This window comes from Carex rostrata, chromosome 10 (genome assembly GCF_964058835.1).
Source record: "Carex rostrata chromosome 10, lpCarRost1.2, whole genome shotgun sequence".
Taxonomy (NCBI): Eukaryota; Viridiplantae; Streptophyta; class Magnoliopsida; order Poales; family Cyperaceae; genus Carex; species Carex rostrata.
The window spans coordinates 2,553,026-2,576,454 of record NC_135927.1 but is presented as its reverse complement, the minus strand read 5'-3'; the positions used below and the strand labels follow the sequence as shown (position 1 = coordinate 2,576,454).

The 23,429-nt window shown below is 34.0% G+C and overlaps 2 protein-coding genes, 1 long non-coding RNA gene and 1 pseudogene across 6 annotated transcripts in view; 3 read left to right on the top strand and 1 right to left on the bottom strand.

Moving 5' to 3' along the window:
• The first annotated feature begins 3,388 nt into the window (after positions 1-3,388).
• On the top strand, positions 3,389-4,743 carry LOC144560843 (putative UDP-rhamnose:rhamnosyltransferase 1 pseudogene; annotated as a pseudogene).
• A 6,317-nt stretch (positions 4,744-11,060) lies between these two features.
• Positions 11,061-14,962, top strand: LOC144560644 (glucomannan 4-beta-mannosyltransferase 9-like). The gene is made up of 9 exons (XM_078309878.1): positions 11,061-11,155; positions 11,880-11,978; positions 12,104-12,356; positions 12,502-12,612; positions 12,786-12,922; positions 13,184-13,297; positions 13,393-13,592; positions 14,011-14,205; positions 14,676-14,962. The coding sequence occupies exons 1-9, from the start codon at positions 11,078-11,080 to the stop codon at positions 14,842-14,844; spliced, it is 1,356 nt and encodes a 451-aa protein (XP_078166004.1). The 5' UTR covers positions 11,061-11,077; the 3' UTR covers positions 14,845-14,962.
• On the bottom strand, positions 13,805-16,538 carry LOC144560642 (transcription termination factor MTEF1, chloroplastic-like). Its single transcript, XM_078309877.1, has 2 exons — positions 15,552-16,538; positions 13,805-14,171 (listed from the first exon to the last, which is right to left on the bottom strand). Exon 1 carries the CDS (start codon positions 16,458-16,460, stop codon positions 15,570-15,572), a length of 891 nt encoding a protein of 296 aa, XP_078166003.1. The 5' UTR covers positions 16,461-16,538; the 3' UTR covers positions 13,805-14,171; positions 15,552-15,569.
• A 719-nt stretch (positions 16,539-17,257) lies between these two features.
• The window catches only part of LOC144560333 (uncharacterized), a 62,121-nt gene continuing 55,949 nt past the window's right edge, over positions 17,258-23,429 (top strand). For 2 of the 4 annotated variants that reach the window (XR_013513366.1, XR_013513365.1), the window contains exon 1: positions 17,283-17,322. This is a non-coding gene — a long non-coding RNA (uncharacterized LOC144560333). Of the gene's footprint in view, positions 17,323-23,429 lie in introns of all 4 variants that reach the window. The other 2 variants (XR_013513368.1, XR_013513367.1) reach the window with 2 other exon arrangements.

The window sequence follows — 23,429 nt, the reverse complement described above, 5'->3', positions numbered from 1 at the left end:
CTAAATTCTGTTTTTTTTTTTTGCCCTTTTGACTATTGCACTTGGTTAGGCTATAGCATTGGACTGCTTTAGGTCAAATCAGTCTCTGAACTATTGTCCTTGGGTTAAATTGAGTTTCAATTTTATATTGAAGGTTTAAAATGATGTTGAAGTTATTTCCTTAGTTGGAATTTTAGAAAACAATAGCAGTATATATTGCCGGTTGTATTACCAGTATAATTTTCTTCAAGTATCAATACCTTGTGGAGGAACTTAGGCCTGTGCTTCTAAATTTAAATAATGCATTCAACTCTTCTTGGTAAATATTATTTTCCTTTTTCCCTAATTCGTCCCTGAGAGGATTTTTTTCCCCTGAAATTGGCTCCCTTTCTTACTTGCAAGAACTGTATGCTTTTCAAATTTTTAACATGATAATTACACAATTCAAAATTACTATCCTTTTTAATATGATTTTTAATTTATGTTATTGTTTCAAAAATTGCAGCTTCGTGGGTACAATAACTTATTTTACGGGTCAAAACCGAAAGAAATCAGCATGTTGACGAATTTGCAAGTCCTGGATTTGAGCAGGAATGAGTTCTCAGGACCTAACCCTTCTGAGTTGGGAACCCTGGTCAGCATCTCAAAAATGTATTAATTATTGAACCACTTGTTTAGTTGATTTATCTTTCTTTCCCTAAATTTATTAGTTTTTTCATTGATTGTTGACTACCATATTGTCAGATTTCTTCATATAAATCAGTTGACCTGGCACAATTCTTGATGTACTGGGAAATTTTGTGAGCCTTATCGAGCTACGATTGGATAACAACAAGCTTAGTGTAGTCATTCCTGGAAATAACAATTCCAATTCTTAACTTTCGGCACTTTTTGAGGGCTCTGACAGCTAAGATGAATGTCTCCATCACGGAACATGGTCAGACAATAGCTGCAGCTTGGTGGGACAGTAGACAACATACTGAGTCGCTAATGCGAGAGCTGCGAGACACTGTGTGGTCTTCAGGTTGCTCGGCTATATGGCGTGAGAGGAACCGGCGTCACTTCTTGGTTCTGTGAAGAACACTGAGTATACTGGTACATGATACCACTAATGAGCTTCAACAATAATGCGCAAACTGTTATGTGTTATGATTTTGGTTCTATTTGCAATTTAAAAACACTGTAAATATTAGATTTGCTGGCTAGTTATTAGCTAAATGTAATGACTTGAGGTTTTGTATAAAATACTCATATATTTTTTCAATACAAATGTTGGTGGGTACTTTTAGCCTCCAACCATAAAAAAAATAAAAATAAATAAATAACTTTCAGCAGTTTTTGATGAATGTTTTTTAAACTTAATTAAGAGTTTATTATATGTGTTCAACTACATTAGTTGCTTGGCAGGTCCAAAATAATTGGTCAAAGAAATTTAATCTTATTTTTGTACAGAATTTCATCAGATAAAATCGGATCCTAACCGGAATTGGTCAGTCGAAATGATCCGATTCCACCGAAACGGTGGAAACGCAAATATTTAGAATCTCCAAAATTTTCCCTATACAGTCCATTAAATCCAAAATTATTTCCATCCACATGAATAGAACTTGAGACCTCTTGTATAACAAGCACATACAGCTACCACCATACCACACTAACTTTTGTTACAAGAAACATAATTACATGTAGATATAATACTAGAAACATAATTACATGTACATATAAGTATTGTATTAGTAGATTATTTGATTTAATTATTTGTCAAAACAGAAATTATTGACAAATTATTTTTTTATCAATTTTTTTCTAATTTTTTTAGTATAAAACAAGCTTCTGGCAAAAAAATCCGAGTTTTTGATCTGATTCTAATTTTGATTTTTCCTTCTATGACCAAATTTTACATTTTTTAGAATTCTTTTGTTATTTATTAAACTATTTTGAAAATCATTGATTCAACAGTGGCTTAACCAAACAGTAAAACCAAAAGGCACTATTGAATCAGCAATTTGTAAGTTGCAACATATCTTACAACAATTTGGTTATATCTATATTAAAATAGTCGATCCAAACCGTTCAACATTATATCTATATTAAAATGTACATGAACATAAAATTTTACTTTTTTTGTACTATTTATTAAGTATTTTACAAAATTGTTGTTTTTAGACAATTTTAAACCACTGAAAATTAGCAGTTTTGTAAATTACTTAATAAGTAAAAAAATTCAAAAAAAATAAAATTTTATCTCCAAGCACATTTTAATATAGATATCATGTTAAATGGTTTGGATTGACTGTTTAGACTTCTAAAATTACAAAATCGAATTATTGTATGATGTTGTAAATTTCAAATGTTGTAAGTGGATCCCTCATATAATTTATCTGTTTTCGCTCATAGTGGCATTACTGTTTAAACAAGTTAAAAATGAAGGATACAATAATGAAAAACTAAGCTGTATTTCAACCATAGAATGTATAATAGATTGTGGGTGGATCACAATCTCAATTATGTTATCATAGTCAGCACCAAATAAATAGTTTGTTTCAATCACCTCTAATCCCTGCATAATTACAAAATTGGTAAAAAAAAAACAACTTTCTCATATAGCAATTTAAGTAAATATTAAGTATATAAAATTAAATAACAATAAGAAAATAATACACTGTTAAATAAGTAGCAGAATCCACAGTGATTTTCTTCCACGCATTCCAATTTGGATGCTTTTCAGAGCATCTGCAACTTTGACTTCTTTCAGCTTCTCCACCGGCCAATATCTAGAAATGCAAAAGTTGGTATTAGAGGGGTTGATTTGCAAAGTTTACTACTACTTAGTATTATAGATTTTGTTATCTAGAGTATTAGAACCTAAATTAATAATAAAAATTATTGGGAATTTCAAGTGCATTATGTATCTGTGTGTGGTTGTTCTTTACATGATGCAAAGTATCATACATCTCTCTGAGTATCAATAGAGTTTGGACCTAATAACTATTTATAAAATGTTAGTATAATTAAATTTCTATAGCACTTTTCCATATTTTGTTTGGATTTCTTATGTTGATGAAACCTCCGAAAAGCCTCCAATAGTTTAGACAGCATTTCATAATCCAGGCCCAACAGGCCCATAACAAATGTTAGAACTTAGAACAGATCACATCCCCTTGATTGCATTCGCAATAATTGCTTCATGATTGATGAAACCCATCGAAGCTCAAATTACCATTAATCAATCATGCATGTATCATCATTATATAACTAATAGTTTCTCACCGACCATATGACATATGAGACATCACCAAAACAATAAATAAAGACAAACAACAACTTCAACAACCACAATTTCTTTCTCTTCTCCTAAAAGAAATTGAATTTTAGACAGCTGAATTAAACTCTAATTTCCCATCAGCAAGAAGCAATCTACTTTGATCATGGAGGCCGATACCAACTCCGGTTCCCTTCGCCTTGTGTTGTTTCCGTGGTTGGCTTTCGGCCATATGCACCCATTTCTTGAGCTCGCCAAGTCACTGGCCGAACGGGGCCACCACATCACCTTCATTTCCACTCCTAGAAACATCCGACGCCTCCCACGCATCCCGTCTCACTTATTGTCACTTATAACCTTTATGCCCCTGACACTTCCCCACGTTGAACCTTTACCGGAGACGGCCGAAGCCACCACCGATGTCCCGCAATAACACGTGCAGTATCTCCAGAAGGCGTTTGATGGCCTAGCTGCACCATTCTCAGCCTTCCTCCAATCGACTTGTTCCAACAAAATAACAAAGCCCGATTGGGTTGTCATCGACACACACCACCACTGGCTTCCAAAGATAGCCCAAGATTTTTGTGTTCCCTGTTCCTTGTTCTTTGTCATCCCGGCTCCTTCCATGGCCTTCTTCGGACCCCCTTTAGATTCAGATAACATTGTCCAGTCAAGGACAAAAATTGAGCATTTCATGGGAAGCCAGGACAATGAATCGGGAATTAGTATCGATCAACGAGTGAAATCGACCATCATGGGAAGTGATTTTTTATGCGTGAGGGCCTGCTTCGAGCTCGAGTCAAAGTGGTTATCCCTTCTTGCCAAACTTTACAAGAAAGATGTGGTACCGGTTGGTCTTTTACCACCTCCTGCCGAAGATATTAGTTTGGCCGGAGAGAGCAGAGGCAGCGAGCTTGAATTTGATGTGATTGAATGGTTGGACCAACATCCCGCCAAATCTGTTCTTTATATTGCTCTGGGAAGTGAGGCCGCTCTGAGCACCGAGCTACTCCACGAACTAGCTTTCGGGCTTGAGAAGTCAGCGGTGCCTTTTCTTTGGGCACTTAGGAAACCAGCTGGCATGTGTGGTGCCGTTAGTGACATGTTACCGGTAGGTTTTCAGGAGAGCTTAAAGGAAATTGGATCCGGCCATGTTGCCTTGGGTTGGGTCCCGCAAATGAGGATCTTACCCCATGGATCCGTAGGTGGTTTCTTGACGCATTGTGGCCCTAGTTCGGTGATTGAGAGCTCGCAGTTCGGTCATCCTTTCGTTATGTTGCCCTTGAGGGATTGGTGTTGAAATTCCAAGAGATGCCGAAACCGGGAACTTCGATCGAGAAGGGGTGGGGAGTGTCGTTCGTCATGTCATGGTCGAAGAAGAGGGGAAGTTGATTCGACATAATGCAGAGCAGATTCAACTCATATTCACAGACAAAATTTCTCATGTGAAGCACCTCAACGGTTTCATCAAGCGTCTACAAAAACAAAAGTATACCGTCTAGCTAATTCGATTCATTGAATTGCTATTTCTTCAATGCATTGTAATTTCTTTTACCTGAACTTGTTTCCCTAATCCCAGTTTGAAGTGAACTCAAGCCAAGAAGATATATTAAACATGTCATGGTCACAGTCTTTATAATAAATCAAATTATATTGTATTTCATTTATTTTCAAAGAAATATATTAAACATTTATAATATTTCAATACAAAAATTAAATAAAATTTTGTTTTGTAAAAAAAAATGGTGAAAATCTCACCGGTTTCTTTTCTTAAAACCGGTCAAAATCTCATCGGTCCCAATTCTTGAACTGGTGAGAAACTAACTGGAAAAGAAGTTGCAAAACTTGTGAGATTTTGACCAGTTTGAACAATTTTTGAAATCCGGCGCAAAAGAATCTAAAATTTATTATTATTTTTGAATATTAATAAATTTTTTGAGAAAAAGTAACTATTCTCAACACTTGAGTTAGCTCTAGTTAATTGCTATTCCGCTAACACATTGAAATGTTAGATTAGCGTCTATTATGAATTCAAAATTAGCACTCTATTCTCATAATTCCCTTGCTACCTGTTATAAGATCTGTTTTAAATTGCTGTTATAAATTTATTATGGATGGGATCATTAATTATTTTAGTCCCATCAGGTTTCAAATTTGCTTAGTTTTTTTTTAAATTATATTGGGTCTAGCTCAATACACGTTTCGGATCTATTCATATTTTCTGTGTTACTTACTATGTATTGCTCTACTAATAATAATTTTGTGTTATTGTTTTCTTTTTTAAATAAGAATGGGATCAACAATTTTAATTTTTAATATTGGAAAGAAACATTTTTAATCGGATTTTATTACACATATAACTTTTGACATAGATTTCTTATATGAAACCTCCGAAAGCCTCCAAATAGTTTTGACAGAATTGCATGATTCAAGCCCAACAGCCCAACAGGCCCAAAACAAAATTTTCCGAATACACAGGTAATTAATTTAACACAGTTGCCATGCATTGAGCAAATGGAATTACAACATCTCTCTCCAGCTTTGTTTGGAGCATAAAAGGGTTCATATCAGTTCCCTATTTTGGAAAGAGAACAAAAAAAAAAAAAAACAAGACTGATTATTTGATTTATTCCTAGCAGCTTTTGACATTTAATTCAACTGGATTTGAACGCAAAGACCGACGAGCAATTTTTCCATTTTCATATATTTTTCATATATTTTTCAAAAAGAAAAAGACAATCAATCCTGCTCTAATTTTTTTTTTAAACGGTGCATGTCAGAAGCTGCACAGTGTTCCTTCTCTAAAAATTCCAATTTTTAAACAAATAAATAATCCTTCATTTGACATTTTCTAAGTTTCAATATCCTATCCGTTCATTATATACTAATACAATCTTAAAGAAATTTTGTGCATTACAGACTTTTGTCCGAATGTTTTAACATAATTCATCCGAATTGTCATCGGACGGTTTGAATTGAAACTCAGATGGTGCATCATGTGAGAGGTTATTACTGAGTCTGACTAATATAATGTAGTGTCACTTCAGCTCCTATAACACCAACATCAAAACTTATCGAATCAACTTGAAACGGTGAATCCAAACCGTTCAAATTGATATACTTCATTAGTTGTGTGTTTATATACAAAATTTATAATTTTTTAATTTTATTCAGTATGAAGTCAAGCTATTAAATGTAAGAGTTTTTAAATTAATTTTAATGCATTCATTTTTCAACATTTTTTACTGCTTGACTTGATACTAAAATAATTCGAAAAAATAAGTTTTGCATGTAAATGCATCGTTCATAAAGTAAATTAGTTTGAACGGATTGAATTAGTCGTTGGAAGTCTATTTAATTAATAAATTTTAAAGGGGGTGCATGTCATATAACACCGATGTCACACTAGCCGGACTCGTTTTTAGCTAGAGATCTAAACAAGTCATGTCATAATCAGATACGTCATGTTAATTTTTTGAAAAATTAACATGGGACAACACATGATCACACTAGTTCTGTGTAATTAGAACTGTGATCTTGATGGAATGGTTATATGTGACCAAACATGATGTGTTAGATCTTGATAATTTTTTAAGAGTCACATATAGTCACGATGTAACTATCTTTCTAAATTTGATCACAACACAGCACATAAAATTATAACTTGTTAAGTCACATACTACAGGTCACGTATTCAGATTCCTAAATTCAGACTTATTGTATTTCATTTACGTACCAACGAAAACATATATAAGACTTAGAAAATTGTAGTGATTAACTTGGGAGAAAAAAGGAAAAGGAAAAAATGATTTTGTGTCAGGTAAATAACGACCCATGAATCCATGATGTCTTTCTGAAGGAGCAAAACTATACCCATTATTGTCCTTAAATTTACTGCCTCAAACCACATGCATGTGCTTACTTTCGCCTATTTTAATTGTTTGGATATCCCTTTTCCACACAAATTATATTACCAATCAATTAATTTAATATTCAACGTATATCTATCTATTATAAGAGAGTTACTATTATTTTTAATATTGAAATTAACATCACAATTAACATTTATCAAAATTAAATAATTAAAATTATAGCCATGATAAGCTAATTTGGTCAAATTATCCAATGAGTGATTTAAAAGTAATGGCATTTAAAATTGTATCAAAGTTGACACATAAATAAAAAGAAAAACATGCTCATTGATTTGTTTCCTATATTTCCAATGAATATTTAATATCAATCATTGGATGTCAATGTTCTTCATGTCCCAATAAATCCTTAACTTATTAAATTCTGACCCAATTTAATTTCAAAACAATGAGGAAATTGAAACCTGATGGGACTGATAGACATTAATGATCACATCCATATATAAGCCATAATAATTAAAAGATGAACATATATGGAATGGTAGGCTCGCGGCTCGCCTCATATGATGATATGAATGGTTGAAATGAGAACACCAGCGCCAGTAAATGACACAGTTGACAGTACAGTCCTTTCACAATTCACAGCCATAGTCTATTCATTTACTATATTTTTATTTATTCATTGGATCCATGCATGTATGCGGTAACCTCTTGTTGTAAACTCGGTTCTTATTTGTGTCTTCTTATTTATATTTTATTACATATTATATTATTCATGAAAGAGAATAATGATTTTTTTTTTTTCAAAGAATAGATGGAACTGCACTAATGATACAGTTCATCAGGTGCAGTTTTCATGAGATCACAACATTACAATAATACGGTTCTAGTGTTTTTCAAACGTTAAATCTCATCTCCACCCAAATAGTGCAGTTCCAAGTTTCCTGTCCTTGCATCTATCTTTTGGAAGAAGAAAAACAATCAATTCCTTTTTTTTCGCAAAGATTTAATTATTTTAGTTTCTAATATAACATTATTATTTTTATAGGTAAGGTGCATATATATATAAACTAAAAAAACACTTAACTAAACATTAGTGATTTGATTTATAACACAAGTATAAAAAGAGCAAAGACTAGGTTTGATGCTCTTTAAAATCGTGTGCACGAATCTCAGAACATAAAAGCACGAATCGTAAAACTTATCGGACGACTCTCATGCTCATGAGAGTCAAAAGTAGGTCCAAATTAAAACCATTAGACCTACCCTTTCCTCGTATAAAAAGACCATCTTATAACAGCTTGAGAGAAGTCACGATTTGGGTCCCACTGAATGGTGAGCCACACACACACACACACACACACTGACACTGACACACAACACGAGGGTTGTGTTTAACTTGTTATTGTTATTCTGGCGATACGCACATGAAAATGATAAAAAAAACAGTTTCACCCCTCAATTATTGGTAAATATTTCTTCAACATATATCATGTTCGTTTTGTATCTTAGACTCATAGTCTTCTGGCTCTCTGCTTGTGATAATTGTATTACATCTTGTCTCTTTCTGGGGCACTCAATTATATATTATTTCTAAACCTTTAACAATACCTTCCTATATATTTAGCCACCAACTACTTTTTTAGATTAAATATTTAATTCTTAATCACTTAATTCATGTTTAACAATAATATTTTCTCTAAATCTACCAATTACGAGTAATAATATATTTGACAATAAAATACTTTTTCAATATGCGTCATATATATGACATAATTTTTTTTAAGATGGATTTGTTATCATATATTCAAAGAAAAATATTAAGAAATTAAAACTTCTTGATGATGTATTATAAATTAAAAAATTAGTCAAGTTTTTATATAAATTAAAATATGTCAAAATATACAAAATCAGTCCTTCCTCTCATAATTTCTAAACCTACATTCATAAAAGAGTAATTCATTTCAGTGTTGTAAACCAACATTATGCGCTCGTCGGACGGATATGGTACTGCCAAGTGATTAATTGTAAATATATAACCGGTCATCATCGGGATTAACCGTCGATTAATCCAAAAATCTGTAACGGTTTGATTGTCACCAACGACTAATCAGACAATTAATCAGTCTAAACGGCCTTTGCAGTGATCATTGCCTTAGAATAAATGCAAATAAGAAAAATTCTTATTGTCTATATTCAATTCTGTTATATCCACAGACGGATTCAAATAGGTTGACTAACCTGAATTATGAAAAAAATATTTTAGGCCATAGTTTTCTTAAGTAGGTCTGGAGCTATACCGTCTTTAATAGGTCTGATCAAAATTTTGAGTTTAGGGTTTAGGGTTTAGCTCCAGACCTATTTGAATATTTTTGAGTTCACTCAAATTTTGAGTTTAGCTCCAGACCATCTGATCAAAATCCGGACCAATCTAATCCATGTCTTTAATATACAGGGTCTTTAATATTCGTGCGGATTTAAATTTAACGGTCCAGATCTAAACTAAAAATTTGAGTTAGCTGTGGAGATACGAATTAGTGAAGTTTTGCCACTGATATATCACTATTTGAAAGTTTGCATCTAGTGCCACAGTGCCAATCATTATTTGTTGTTAAATATAATTTTATTAATGTATTGTCCCAGCATGCAAAAAAAAAACAACAGTCTCCCAATAAAAACCAACGAATAAAAAAAGAAAAGAAAGAGAGAAGAGAGAGAAACAGGAACTAAAGTTACAAGTGGAGCTCAAATGGAGATAGCTACATTCACAGTACCAGGTAATTAATCCATCAACTGTAATAATAAAATCTAAATATCTCTCTCTCTCTCTTTCTACCTCTCTCCCTCTCTTTGACACTTTTTCACCATTTTTGGGTTTCAGATGTAAATGTAGCACAACCATTTGAGGCCATTTCCAGTTTCTTGGTATCTACTGTACAGGGATTTCATGGGTATCTCTTGGGGTTACAACTGGACCTTTTTGTAAATATTTTTTTGCAAATAAGAGAGAATGTGGTGGCACCTATCCTTGAAATTGCAGTGTGGATTTGCATGGTGATGTCTATAATGCTTGTCACAGAAAAACTTATCATGGCTGCGGCAAGTCTCTATGCGAAGGTCTTTCGATGGCGGCCTAACAGGCATAGTACCAATTTCACATTTTACACATTTTACATATATTTTTTTCTCATGTTAAAAATTTGTGAAGTTTTTGCTTTCTTTTGTTTCTTTGAAGAGGGGAGTGAAGTGGGGTTCTAAAAAGTTAAGTCTTTTCTCCACGTGACAAATATAGAATGATATTTCTATATTTTGGTGGGAGCATACATGCATTTTGATCTTAGAGATAAGTAGAATAAGCCACAATTGTAGGGACATGTATGAAAAAAATGAGCAGTTATTCTAATTACCTGAGGTAACTCAAATTTTGAGTTTAAATTTGAACCGTCTGATATGCCTTGGCACAAATATTAAAGTAGCTCCGTGCATTCTATCTCAGATAGAATTGATCCAGATTATGATCAGACAATCTGTATCTAAACTCAAAATTTGAGTTGCCTCAAAGGATCTGGACTCAACATAAAAGGGCTATCTAAATTCGATAGATCCACTGTGGGAACAAAATATTTTGTTTAGATCTGAACCGTCCGATTAGAATTCAGACCATCCAGTCCGAGGTAAAATGCATAGAGTTCATTTAATATTCGTGCAAAAAACAAAATCGGACGGTCTAATAAATGATGCTACCATGGGTGATATGAATTCATCTGTGGTACGTACCCATGAGGTCTAATAAATGATGCAATAACAAATGAAGTAACACAACCAATTAGAAGTTAGAACATAGATCTTTACTATTGATTGGATGGGAGCATCTAATATGGACCCCCACTAAATTTTCAAAACAATGATGGTGTAAAATTTGAAATTAAATTCATGTTTGGATGACAGGAGATACAAGTGGGTACCAATGGGGGATGATTTGGAGATAGGTAGCATGGCCTACCCTACAGTACTTGTGCAAGTGCCTATGTTCAATGAGAAACAGGTCCCAATCAATTGTTGCTATTTACTACTTGTCCTCTTGTTACTTCTTTTGCCTCTTAACCTATACCACACCATGTGAAATTTCAAAGGGGAGAAGTACTTGTTTTTACAGTTTGACATGTCAAATCTTAATTTTTTACAATTTACCCACAAAGCTTAATAAGTTTGTACATGTGACATGTCCTTTCCACATGGGTTTTTCATTCACTACAATTTTTAGATAATGCAGCAAGAGTGAGGCTATGATAATATGCATGACCTTCATTAAAATTCTCGAGCATCTAAAGGCAATGATTTTCTACCTATATAAAAATAGTAAAAATTTGATCGCAAGTACATTTTCATATGGAAATCATGTTTAACAGTTCAGATCAACTGTATGAACTTTAAAAATAGGGATAGAGAATCATAGCTCAGGGTCGATCTGTGATATGCATATTACCATAGCTTCACTCATGTAGCAGTATATTGTATCTATCAATTTTTGCTAGACTTCTATTTTACATTGTGAAGACATTCATATTCAGGTGTAATACTGTTTCTATGTAACTGAGCTAAGCCTCACAGGTGCAATAAACTGAAGGAGAAAAATAAAAGAACAAAAATATTGATTGATTTGGGTCCCGATTACTGATCGGTAGGGACACAAATCGACACCGTAAATGCAAGATTAAGTGCATAATCTTACTGTAAATTATGTCTTGACACATTTTACTACTTGTTAGGTTTACAAGCTTTCAATAGGATCTGCTTGCGGACTCACTTGGCCATCCGATCGTCTCATAATTCAAGTTCTTGATGATTCCACCGATCCTGAAATCAAGGTTATTATTTTTATTTTTTATTTTTTTTGGGCAAAGGCAGGTTTATATTGCAATTTGGGGCACAGTACCTCAAAATGTCTTTAAAGTAAACCTCAAAATTGCCTTTTGAAATTTTGCAATACCAGGAACTGGTAGAGTTAGAATGCAAGCAATGGATGAAGAAGGGAATGAATGTGAAATATGAAATAAGAGACAACCGGTTAGGGTATAAAGCGGGTGCTCTGAAGGAAGGCATGACCAAAGACTATGTACAAAATTGTGAATACGTAGCCATTTTTGATGCCGATTTCCAGCCTGAATCCGATTTTCTCATGCAAACTATACCGTTTCTGATTCACAACACCCAACTAGCCCTAGTTCAGGCCCGATGGAGATTTGGTAACCCTCTCTCTCTCTCTCTCTCTCTCTCTCTTATTTACCATATGATCAACCACTCAATTGGAACCGTTAGGTACTGAGAGAAGTACCAGTATTTTCCTAATTGGTTTCGATGAATTCTAACTTGTTTTTTTTATTTTTTTAGTGAACTCAAATGAGTGCCTGATGACAAGAGTGCAAGAAATGTCCATGGATTACCATTTCAAAGTCGAGCAAGAATCTGGTTCCACCATGCATTCTTTCTTTGGTTTCAATGGTAAAAAGATACAAGTACTGGTATCCCCTCCTTTTAGATTGAAATTTAAAATATGCCCATATTACCCTCAAACTCTTTTCCTTGATTTCTGGTAAGACAACAGTTTTTAAAATTTAAAGAAGATTTATAAAAGCATATTTGATTATCTACTATTTTTTTTTTTAATTAAACAGGGACAGCAGGTGTATGGAGGATATCAGCAATTGAAGAAGCAGGGGGTTGGAAAGACCGTACCACTGTTGAAGATATGGATCTGGCAGTACGGGCCCACCTCGTCGGATGGAAGTTTGTTTTTGTTGGCAGTGTCCAGGTACAATTTTTATACTTGTAGCAGCATGTATGCACAGAAAAATAGAAACTGGTACATGCTCAGATTGCATACCAGTACACCTATCAGCCCTTACCAGTACAGATATACTATCAGTCTAGGTACATATTTGCCAATATAACTAACAAAGTCAGATCGGTTCAGTTTTGCAATGCAACATTATTTTGTGATTTTGTACAAGACATTCTTACTTGTATCAACTGTACTGGTTCAACAACAATCTTACTGTCATGAACTGTCTAGGTCAAAAGTGAACTGCCAAGCACATTTAAGGCATATCGAAGCCAGCAGTACCGGTGGGCATGTGGCCCAGCTAATTTATTCCGAAAGATCTGTTTTGAGATTTTCAAGACCAAGGTTAGAATTGCAAACTACCTTACTATCTGATGCTTTCTAGCATTTCTTTTTTTTGCTTAATCCAATACAGTCTTTTGCTTGATTATTAAAAATAGAAATTAGCAATGTGGAGGAAGCTGCACCTGGTGTACAGCTTCTTTGTGGCACGACGTGTGTTCTCTCACATTGTGACATTCGCTTTCTATTGCATAGTAATTCCGACATCCATCCTTGTACCAGAAGTCACGGTACCAAAACTCGGTGTTATCTACATACCAACCACCATCACTATCCTTAACTCTGTTGGAACCCCTAGGTCAGTCATAAATTATCATGCCGTACCAATCGGTTTTAATCTGGCACAAATCTCATAGCGGACCCCTATATATCAAACAGGCACCAAATTGAGTTTTCCCTCAGTATATTTACTCGGTCCAGTATCTAAGGGGATACTCACTCGTACCAATTAGCACTTGTATTTTTCTTGTTATTGTACTGGTACAGATGCAAAAATGGTACAAACATATATTAATAGAACTGAGCAGCAAGTATAAAATCATTAGTATATCACAGATGAATATACATTTAATAGTTGAGATAAACTAAAACTATACTTCTAACCGTATCAGTGGCACTGCTACTCTTTTCGAAAAATAAATAAATAAATAATGTAATGCATGTAGAGTTCCGTACAAAATCTTCACTGACAAGATAATTTTTTTTATATATTACAGCTCGTGGCACTTGATAATATTCTGGATATTTTTCGAGAATGTTATGGCAATGCACCGTATGCGAGCCACGCTGTCAGGCATCTTTGAGGTAGGAAAAGTCAATGAATGGATCGTCACAAAGAAATTGGGATCCTCTTCGAAACCTGCAAAACCTGAGGAATCTGAAAAGAAAACTCGCTCAAGCATAATAAATAGGTAACCTTGCCAATTTATCAAGGGGGGATTTCATGTATACTTCTCAAAAAATTTGAAATTACGTAGTTCTCCCTCTAAAATTTGTAATATCATATGTACCCTTTTAAATTTAAATAAGTCACAAATTTATCCTATTAATTGCCTATTCTATTAATAAAGAGTAAAATGGGTGGTTTATAAAATTAGAATGAGTTCTAAAAAGAAAATTCAATAATTAGAGGGGGGGGGGGATACTTAATTTTGAGACCTCTTCTTCTTTTTTAAATGAAATCCTGATTAAGCACCGGTAAGAATAAACATAAAAGCAAAAACATAAAATATATTCATAGCATATACCTTGGCACATTTTTCAAATTATGAAGGTTAAACTCAAACAAAAGACTTCATGCATGGCATATTGTTCTTGTGTTTAGTTTTATTTTTTCTAGGTTTATTCTAACTACAAAAAGTTTTCATTTTCTATTAAACAGGGTTCTTCGGGCGGAGCTTATAATGTCAACGTATCTCTTTATTTGTGCAACTATTGATTTTAAATATGGGAAAAACCACTACTATTTCTACATATACCCCCAAGCTGTTGCATTTTTCATTATGGCCCTCGGACCCCTCGGTCTTGTAGGCACAGTACTTCCCAGCTAGAAATAAAAATTATCATCATTCTATTTTTTAATATTTTTTTTGTAATCCTGTAATAATAAAGCTCGATTAGACTTTCGTAGCAAGATATTTCATTGGAGGTGGAAATAGCCGATTCATAACTAGTCTTACTGCTTTTGTCACAAGCTGAAATTTGCTGAAATTTAGGTTATTGCAGCTTTATGCATTTTTTCTGTTAGCTTTCTGTGGGGGAATTTTATGTATACCCCTCAAAAACCTCAAAAGTACATATTTCCCCCTCTAAAATTAATAATATCATATTTACCCTTCTAAATTTCAAAAACTCGTGAATTTACCCAATTTATTGACTTTTCTATTAAACCTCATTTCAAATTTATAAAATACCCATTTTACCCTTTATTAAACAATACAAATATGTAGTGTATGTAAGAAAAATATCTTGGCTTCTAACTATTTTTTGTCATAAACTGAAATTTAGGTTATTGCAATTTTATGCATGTTTCTGTTATTGTATATGTAAATTTAGTGTTAACATGCCAATATAAGCAACCGAGTTTAAAATTAAATTACAACTAAATACAGCTATGAATATCAGAATAGCAATCGAGATAACAAAGAGGATACTATACTAAATTTGATGTACACGAATTTATGACATTGTTCTAACTAAAATCTACAAAACAAAAGAAAGAACCGAACATAAAGAGTTAAATTCAATTGAAAAGTACCAGTATACAGCAACAAACTCAAATGAACTCAGAGATGCCATGTAATGCCTTGTGTCTGATGATATCATCAACCGTCTGTAATTTCATGTCGAGAATTATTTGCTCGAAACCTCCATCACTAGGTCTAAGCATCTCCTCTAAACTCATTCGAATGCCGTTTTCTCTAAGCATACAATGCCTCCTTTTAATCTTGTTCTCAAGACTAAAGGCAAAATACTGAGGAAACTTTTTGATTTCGGTTGCAACATCCAATTTCATATCATTCTCTAAGAAATCAATCTTGGGTTCGAGATTGTTGTCTATACTAAAGGTGAGTATCCTAGGGAATCTTTTAAGAATATACTTGACTTCATAGAAAGGAATACCGGTTCGAGTTTGCAAGAATTGAACTTTGGGAAGAAGGGTTGATTCCACATCGGCCATTAGTAAAAGAGAAGAGGAGACAGTTACCGGGATTCCGAGGCTGCGAAGGAAATGAATGGCCGGAGAAAGTTGGGTTCTGACGGGGCAGAGGAGGAGGCGAGGGCACCGGGAAATGGTGGTGGGCAACTGATGGGGATGAAAGAGGGGTTGAAGGAAATGGACGGAAGGTTGAATTGGGTGAGTGAGGAGGAGGGGAAGAATGGAGAAGATACGGGTGATTTGAGAAGGGGAAAGGCCAATGGAGAGGAGGAGGGAATGGGTGAACTGGAGAGAAGGGAGGGGGTGAGAACGGAGAGAAGGGTTTAGGTTCAGAGCACGGTGAGGGTTGATGTTGAGGGTTTGAGCAAGGTAGTTCACTGTGCGGTTGAATGAGGCGGCGGGAGAAATCTCAGGTGAAGTAGTGGAAAGGCTGTTAAGGGTTCTATGAGAACGGCGCTGGGGAGGCGGAGGAGGTGGCGAGGCAAGGCGAACGCAGAGATATTGCATGGTGGTGGTGGTGGTGGTGGTGGTGATAAGAGCAGAGCAGAGTAGAGAGCACAGCTTGAAGCAAGCAACGGAGGAGAGAGAAGTAAGACCCACATGGATTTGGATTAGTATCTCTAAAAGTATCCTAAATTTTGAGTTTAGATTTGAACTGTCAGGGATCCTTTAATATTCGTGTCGTAACAGATCTGACCGTGCGGATCGGATTGCAAAATTTGAATTACTCAAGGGGAATGAATTCAGACGAGATTAGGAGAGAATGTAAAACCCTTTTGGATTTGGATCAGGAACAGTAAAGTAACCCAAATTTTGATTTTAGATCTGGATTGTGGAACGCATGGGTATCCTTCAATATTCGTGTCGTAACAGATCTAACGGTAAGGATATGATCTCAAAATTTGAGTTACTTTTGGTGAAATGAATTCAGGCTCTCTTGGGTTTTGTAAACGGGCTTGACAGGTGACAGATAATTTTGTTTAGATCTGAACTGTCCGATCAGAATCTGCACGATTATTAAAGAAAACTGTGCATTCTACCTCGGTCCAGATCTAAACAGAAATATTCTGTTACTTCAGGGGATTGGTGTCTTAATTCTAGACTAGAGTAACTCAGAAGTTGAGTTTCGGTCCCCACCGTTCAATCATAATTTGGACTAATTCGAGTATCCGACACAGTTAAAATTCACCGGATCCTTTATTATTCGTGCGGATTGTGATCGGACGATCCTGATCTAAACACAAACTTTGGGTTACTTTAGGATCTGAATTCCTAGCTCTCTCCCTTTTGTTCTTATTGAGTTTTGACACCATTCATTTCCATTGGGATTTGGGACCTCCGCACAGAGAGAGAAATTAGAAACCCTCAGGTACAAAAAAATTCAATCTCTTCTCATTAAATCTCCCTTCTCGATCGATTCTTTGATCTGAAAACTTTTGTAAGCATCTGTGCTTGTACTTTTTTTTTTGCTAATTTACGCTTTCTCATATAATCATCTTTTGTGAATTTTGATTTTATTTGTTGTTGTGGAGACCTAATGATGATATAATTTGTGTCAGAGCGTGGATTTGAACAAAAAATGTGTTCTGTTGAAGCCCGATAAGAATATAGAGTTAGTTTTTACTTCATGCAGCGCACTAACTATATCCGGTGCTGTTTTGATTCTATAGTCCATGCGCTGCCTTAAGCCAAAACTGCTCTGTTAAAATTTTCACCCTTAGAATGCCTCATTATTTTGTCATAAACAAGATAATATTGTTTCATGAGTGAGGCTATGGTACTATGGGTAGCGTAGATTGTTCCGTACTATGGATAAAGTCAAAAAAATGTGCTTGGAGACCAAATTTTACAATATTTTTTATTGGCAGAAAATCACTGTTTTTTAGACGATTCCGGACCACCCAAAAATAGTGATTTTGTGTAACAGTTACCACTATGGAATTTATAGTGCGTTTGGATCGTCAAAAGATTAGGGTTCAGGGTTCAGGGTTTAGGGTTTTTGATGATATTTTGTGGATTTGAATGGTACATATGCAATGAGTTTGAATTATCTGCATTAATTACCTCACTGTTTGAGTTACCTTATGTGATATGAATTCCATATGCAATTGGGATAAAGATGCTTTTGTTCTTTATAAAGAGCGGGATACACAAAAAAAAGTTCCATTTATGTGCATTCTTATATGGGCTCCAGAGAACAGTGATGAAATATAATTATGAAATTTACTGAGGGTCTTCACAACACAGCCTATACCTGTTTTATTTGCTGCTGGTGTTTATGTCTGGAAAATTTGTTTTGAATCTGTTCAGGATAGCCTATGATTATTTACAAAATTCTGCACCTTTTTAAAAAAAAATTCAAAAGGGATGATGACTTGGTCTAAGGGGAAGTTTTTCTGTTGCTTTTGTTTTCGTTTGTGAATTTATACTTGGCATTTTAGGTCCAAAATGTAGCAAGTGTGCTTAATGTTGGGGATTTTGATTTGAAAGGAATAATTATCATTTGATAAAATGAATTAATTTGTAAAATAAAGTATTAGACGGTACTGTACTGACCTTGATTTTAATGGAATTAATTTTGTCCGTGTGATCTTAATCTAGCTAATAATTACTAGAGCTTGATTTGAATCATTAAAGTACGATTTAAATCTTAATTTTCAAAAAAATGCTGTTAAATTTTCTTTTGAAAATTTTTCTGGTACTTTGTTGTGGCTTTTTTTTTTTGTCAAAAAGCATTATATTTACTGTTGCAAAGGCCCAATGATGAAAGAGAAAGAAATAAGAAACCCTTTTCCTCTTGCCGTTGCACTTAACCTCAGTCCTCAGGTACTAAAATGACCAATCTCTTCTCATTAAATCTCCCTCTTCGATCGATTTACATGATGGTTGATTCTTTGATCTGAGAAACTTAAATTTTTTGTTCTTGTAATTTTTGCTAATTTACGTTCTGTAGATCCAAGAGATTTTGTCATATACTTGCTTCTTTTATAATCATCTTTTGTGAATTTTGATTATATTTGTTGTTGTGGAGACCTGATGATGATATAATTTGTGTCAGAGCGTGGATCTGAAAAAAAAAATGTGTTCTCTGTTGAAGCCCGATAAGAATGTAGAGTAGGGTTCAAATGCTAATTCACATCCTGCCTGGTACCATAAAAGGGAATATTTTCGAATTAGTCGATCCAGACCGTTCTTTAACTTTGCATGAATCTCAAAACCCAAATAATACTGCCCCCTGCGCTAGCCCGAATCTCAAACCGTAAAGTGAAGGGAATCTTTTACACGTATTGGAGAGGATACTCTTCCTTCAAATGCCCCCGTGTTTTTGTTCAAGGTAATATTGTTTCATGAGTGAGGCTATGGTACTATGCATAGCGCAGATTGTTCCGTACTACAGATCAAGTCAAAAGAATGTGCTTGGAGACCTTTATATTTTATGGAAATTTTGATAGGTAGAAAATCACTGTTTTGTAGAAGATTCTGGACCATCCAAAAACAGTGATTCTGGACCATTCAAAAGATTAGGGTTTTAGGGTTTTTGGTGATATTTTGTGGCTTTGAATGCTACATATGCAATGAGTCTGAATCCCCCTGCATTACCTCCCCGTTTAAGTTACCTTATCTGATATGAATTCCACATGCAATTGGGATGTAGATACTCTTATTCTTTATAAAGCAGTGTTGTAAAAAACGTCCGTTTAGGCCAATTAATTGGCCGATTAGTCATTGGCAGTGACCAAACTGTCATGGATTTTCCCGGCTAATCGGACAATTATTTCCGCACATGGCCGATTATTCGCGATTATTCCCGATTAATCGCTTGGCGGGACCTTGTCCGTCCGACGACCGCATACCGTTATTTACATTTATAAAGAGCGGGATAGACAAAAAAAGGTTTCATTTATGTGCATTCTTATATGGGCCTCAGAGAACAGTGTGATGAAACACAATTATGAATTTACTGAGGGTCTTCACAGCAGTCTTTATGATTCTATTTTTTTTTGCAACGATCTGCTTTACCACTTATATTTTTTCTCAAGATTAAATTTTTTTTTTTTTTCTCATTAAGATGCAGTTTCCAAATAGTACAGCACTTAATGTGTTGCTTACTGCATGCCCTTTGGTTTTTTAAATTTTACAGCTTTTGCTTAAATTTATTTGTGTTGTTGGCAAAGTTTTAGTAAAACCGATCATTTAGAAAAATTAGCTTATTACTTGCACAGACTCCAAAAAATTATGCACATTTATGTTTTACATATTTCAAAAGGACGATGACATAGTCTAAAGGGAAGTTTTACTGTTGTTTTTGTTTGTTGAATTTACTTGTCCTTTTAGGTCCAAAATTAAAGTGTACGGGAGCTTGATTTTAAAGGAATTAATTTTGTTCATTTGATCTTAATCATGCTAATAAATTTGATACAAGGTTTACTGGAGCTTGATTTGGTTGTTAAAGAATTTTTTAAATTTTTATTTAAAAAATGCTGTTAAATTTTCTTTTAAAAAATTATTCTGGTACTTTGTTCTGCATTTTTTTTTTGGTGAAAAAGCATTATATTTACAGTTGCAAAGGCCCAATGATGATGTGATTAGTATAAGAAAAGAGATCTGAAATATTGTGTTCTCCTGATAAAAATATATGTATGCTTTGTCATGTGTAGAATGAGGTCTGGGTTGTCCATTTTAATCTGGCATGAACACATTCTATACCTGTGTTTATTTGCTCCTGGTGTTTATTTCTGGAAATTTTTTATCCCTGCTGCTTCATTTCTTCTCAAGATTTTTTTTTTATATATATATTAAGATGCAGTCTCCAATACAACACTTAATGTGTTGCTTACTGCATGCCCTTTTGCTTTTTTAAATTTTACGGTTTTGCTTAAAATTATTTGTGTTGGCAAGTTTTAGTAAAACTGATCATTTTGTAATTTTAGCTTACTACTTGCACAGACTAAAAAATTCTGCACCTTTTTTTAATAAATAATTTAAAAATAGATGATTACTTGGGCTAAAGGGGAATTTTTTTTTTTTTGTTGAATTTACATGTCATTTTAGGTCCAAAATGAAGCAAGTGTTTTTGTGTGCTCAAAGTTGGGGATTTTGATTTTGAAGGAATAATTATTATATTGATTAAATGAATTTATTTGTGAAACAAAGTATTAGAGGGTACTGCATCTTGATCTTAATCTAGCTAATAAATTTGATACAAGGTTTTTGTCCGTTACTAGAGCTTGATTTGAGTCGTTGAAGTATGATTTAAATCTTTAGTTAAAAATGCTGTTGAATTTTCTATTCTTTTTTAAAATTATGGTTACTTTATGGTGCATTTTTTTTCAAAAAGCATTATATTTACTGTTGCAAAGGCCCAATGATGATGTGATTAGTATAAGAATGGTGATCTGAAAATTTTTGTTCTCTTTAGAAGCCTGATAAAAATATATGTATGGTTTGTCACTTGCAAATAGTTTAATCTGGCACGAATCTCAAAGAGGACCCCCTATATACTAAATAGGCTCTAAAATGATTTTGGCCTGGCTGGGAATAGTGCAGGAATTCACATCCCCTGAGATATCTCAAATTTTGAATTTATATTTGGAAAATCGAGACTGTTCAAAAATTTGATTGTTGTAAGATGTTGTAACTTATAAATGTTGTAAGTGGATCCCTCCTCTCTCTATATATATATATTGTGATAAGTTGGAATCTGTATCCTCCCAGGTACCTGACTGAGTACAATTATCTCTTAGCCAAGTGATTGGAAATCCGAGGTTATGTTTGGAATTTTGTTTTTTAGGATATTAATAATTTTTTTGGCTATTTAGATATAGCAGGTCCATTTTGAGAGTTATGCTCACCAAACTCTTTGGTGAGCACAATACACCCTAGCTTTGCTCTTTTATATCTAGGCTCGAGAGAACAAGTGTTGAAATATGATTAATCTACTGAGGGTGTACATTTCAATTATGATATCTATTTCTTATCTTTTTGTGATTTTTTTCAATTATGTGTACAACTTTCTTTCTTGAAAGCCACTTGTTTTTGTATTGTTCAGTAAACTTTTAAAATGTTTGCTAATTAAATGAGATGCAAGTAAAGAATGAAATGTCGTCAGATAAATCTGTAGTTTTTTATTTAATTTCAAAGAGGATGTTGCTGATTTGATTTAAGTGGGAGTCTCTCTGATGATTTATTCTTGTCTTTTTTTTGTTTGAAATATGTTACAATGTTTTGATTTGATGTTCAAATTATGTGTAACAGTACGAGCTTTATTTGAACATTGTTTTTTGAATAATGCTTTGTCATTCTTTTTGTATTGTGATTTTTCGTTATTTTTTTTTTTATGTGAACACTAGTGAGGACCCGATGATGACTTATGCTTTGTCATAAGAAATGGATATCCAAAAGAAAACAAATGTTCTCTGTTAGTGCCCGATAAAAATACACAAACATATATCTAAATGTCAGTTTGAAAGTATCAGAAGTAGAGAAATGATCTATTTGCCCTTGGGAACTGATCAATTAGACTGACATTTTTCTAAAACATGCTACATATTTTTAATTTTTTTAATGAAGGGTAAAATGGGTACTTCATACAAGGAGTTTGTGATGTGGCATATGTGATGTTTCGATGTTTTGGATGTGCCACATGAAATATTTCCCTAGTGGCAAGATAAGAATCTGAACTGGTACCCTTGAATTGAACTTAGGTCTGAATATGACCAGCCTGAGTTAACTGTTTGGCACCTCTATATCTCTCTATTTATGTATCTATCTCTATATATTTGAACCTCTAGTATTGAACACTTGGTGGTGCATGTGCATTTTTATATGGGCCACAGAGAATATTATGTTGAAATATACACTTCTTCTTCTTCTTCTTCTTCTTCAAAGCCTTTATTCCCAAACAAGTTGGAGTAGCAAAACAGGGACTACTATTACCCAATTTCTGAGGGTTTCATTTCCATAAAGAGGCTGTTTTTTTTACTGCTGACTCGCTAAGCCTATCACAAACCCTCCTTTTTCCTAGCTTGGGACAGGCTGGCTGCGTAGAAACTACACAGGCAGAGTTATGTTGAAATCTACACTACTACAGAAAAGGAGGGTTGAAAACACTAATGAGTCTGTATCCTATGCATTACCTCACCCTTTGAGTTACCTTAGGTGACATGAATTTCATATGCAATTGGGATGGACATGCTCTTATTCTTTATAAAGAGCAGGATAGACAAAAAAAAAGTTTCATTTATGTTCAATGTTTATATGGGCCCCAAAGAACAGTGTGATGAAATTCAATTATGAGATTTACTGAGGGTCTTCACAACAGTCTATGATTCTTTAATTTTGTTTTTTTGGAAATGTTCTGTTTTGCCCCTTCTGTTACATTTCTTCATTATTGTTTTTTATTAAGATGCAATAACTCCAAATAGTACTGCATTGAATATGTCATTTACTTAATTTTGTTTTTAAAATTTTACAGTT

What these genes read in the sequence shown, in the direction of transcription:
- LOC144560642 (XM_078309877.1), bottom strand. Translation starts at nt 16,460, where the DNA reads ATGCAATATCTCTGCGTTCGCCTTGCCTCGCCACCTCCTCCGCCTCCC.
- LOC144560644 (XM_078309878.1), top strand. Translation starts at nt 11,078, where the DNA reads ATGGGGGATGATTTGGAGATAGGTAGCATGGCCTACCCTACAGTACTT. An exon ending in TTGAGATTTTCAAGACCAAG is followed by an intron (nt 13,298 to 13,392) that starts GTTAGAATTGCA and finishes TATTAAAAATAG; the next exon opens with AAATTAGCAATGTGGAGGAA. An exon ending in CGCTCAAGCATAATAAATAG is followed by an intron (nt 14,206 to 14,675) that starts GTAACCTTGCCA and finishes TCTATTAAACAG; the next exon opens with GGTTCTTCGGGCGGAGCTTA.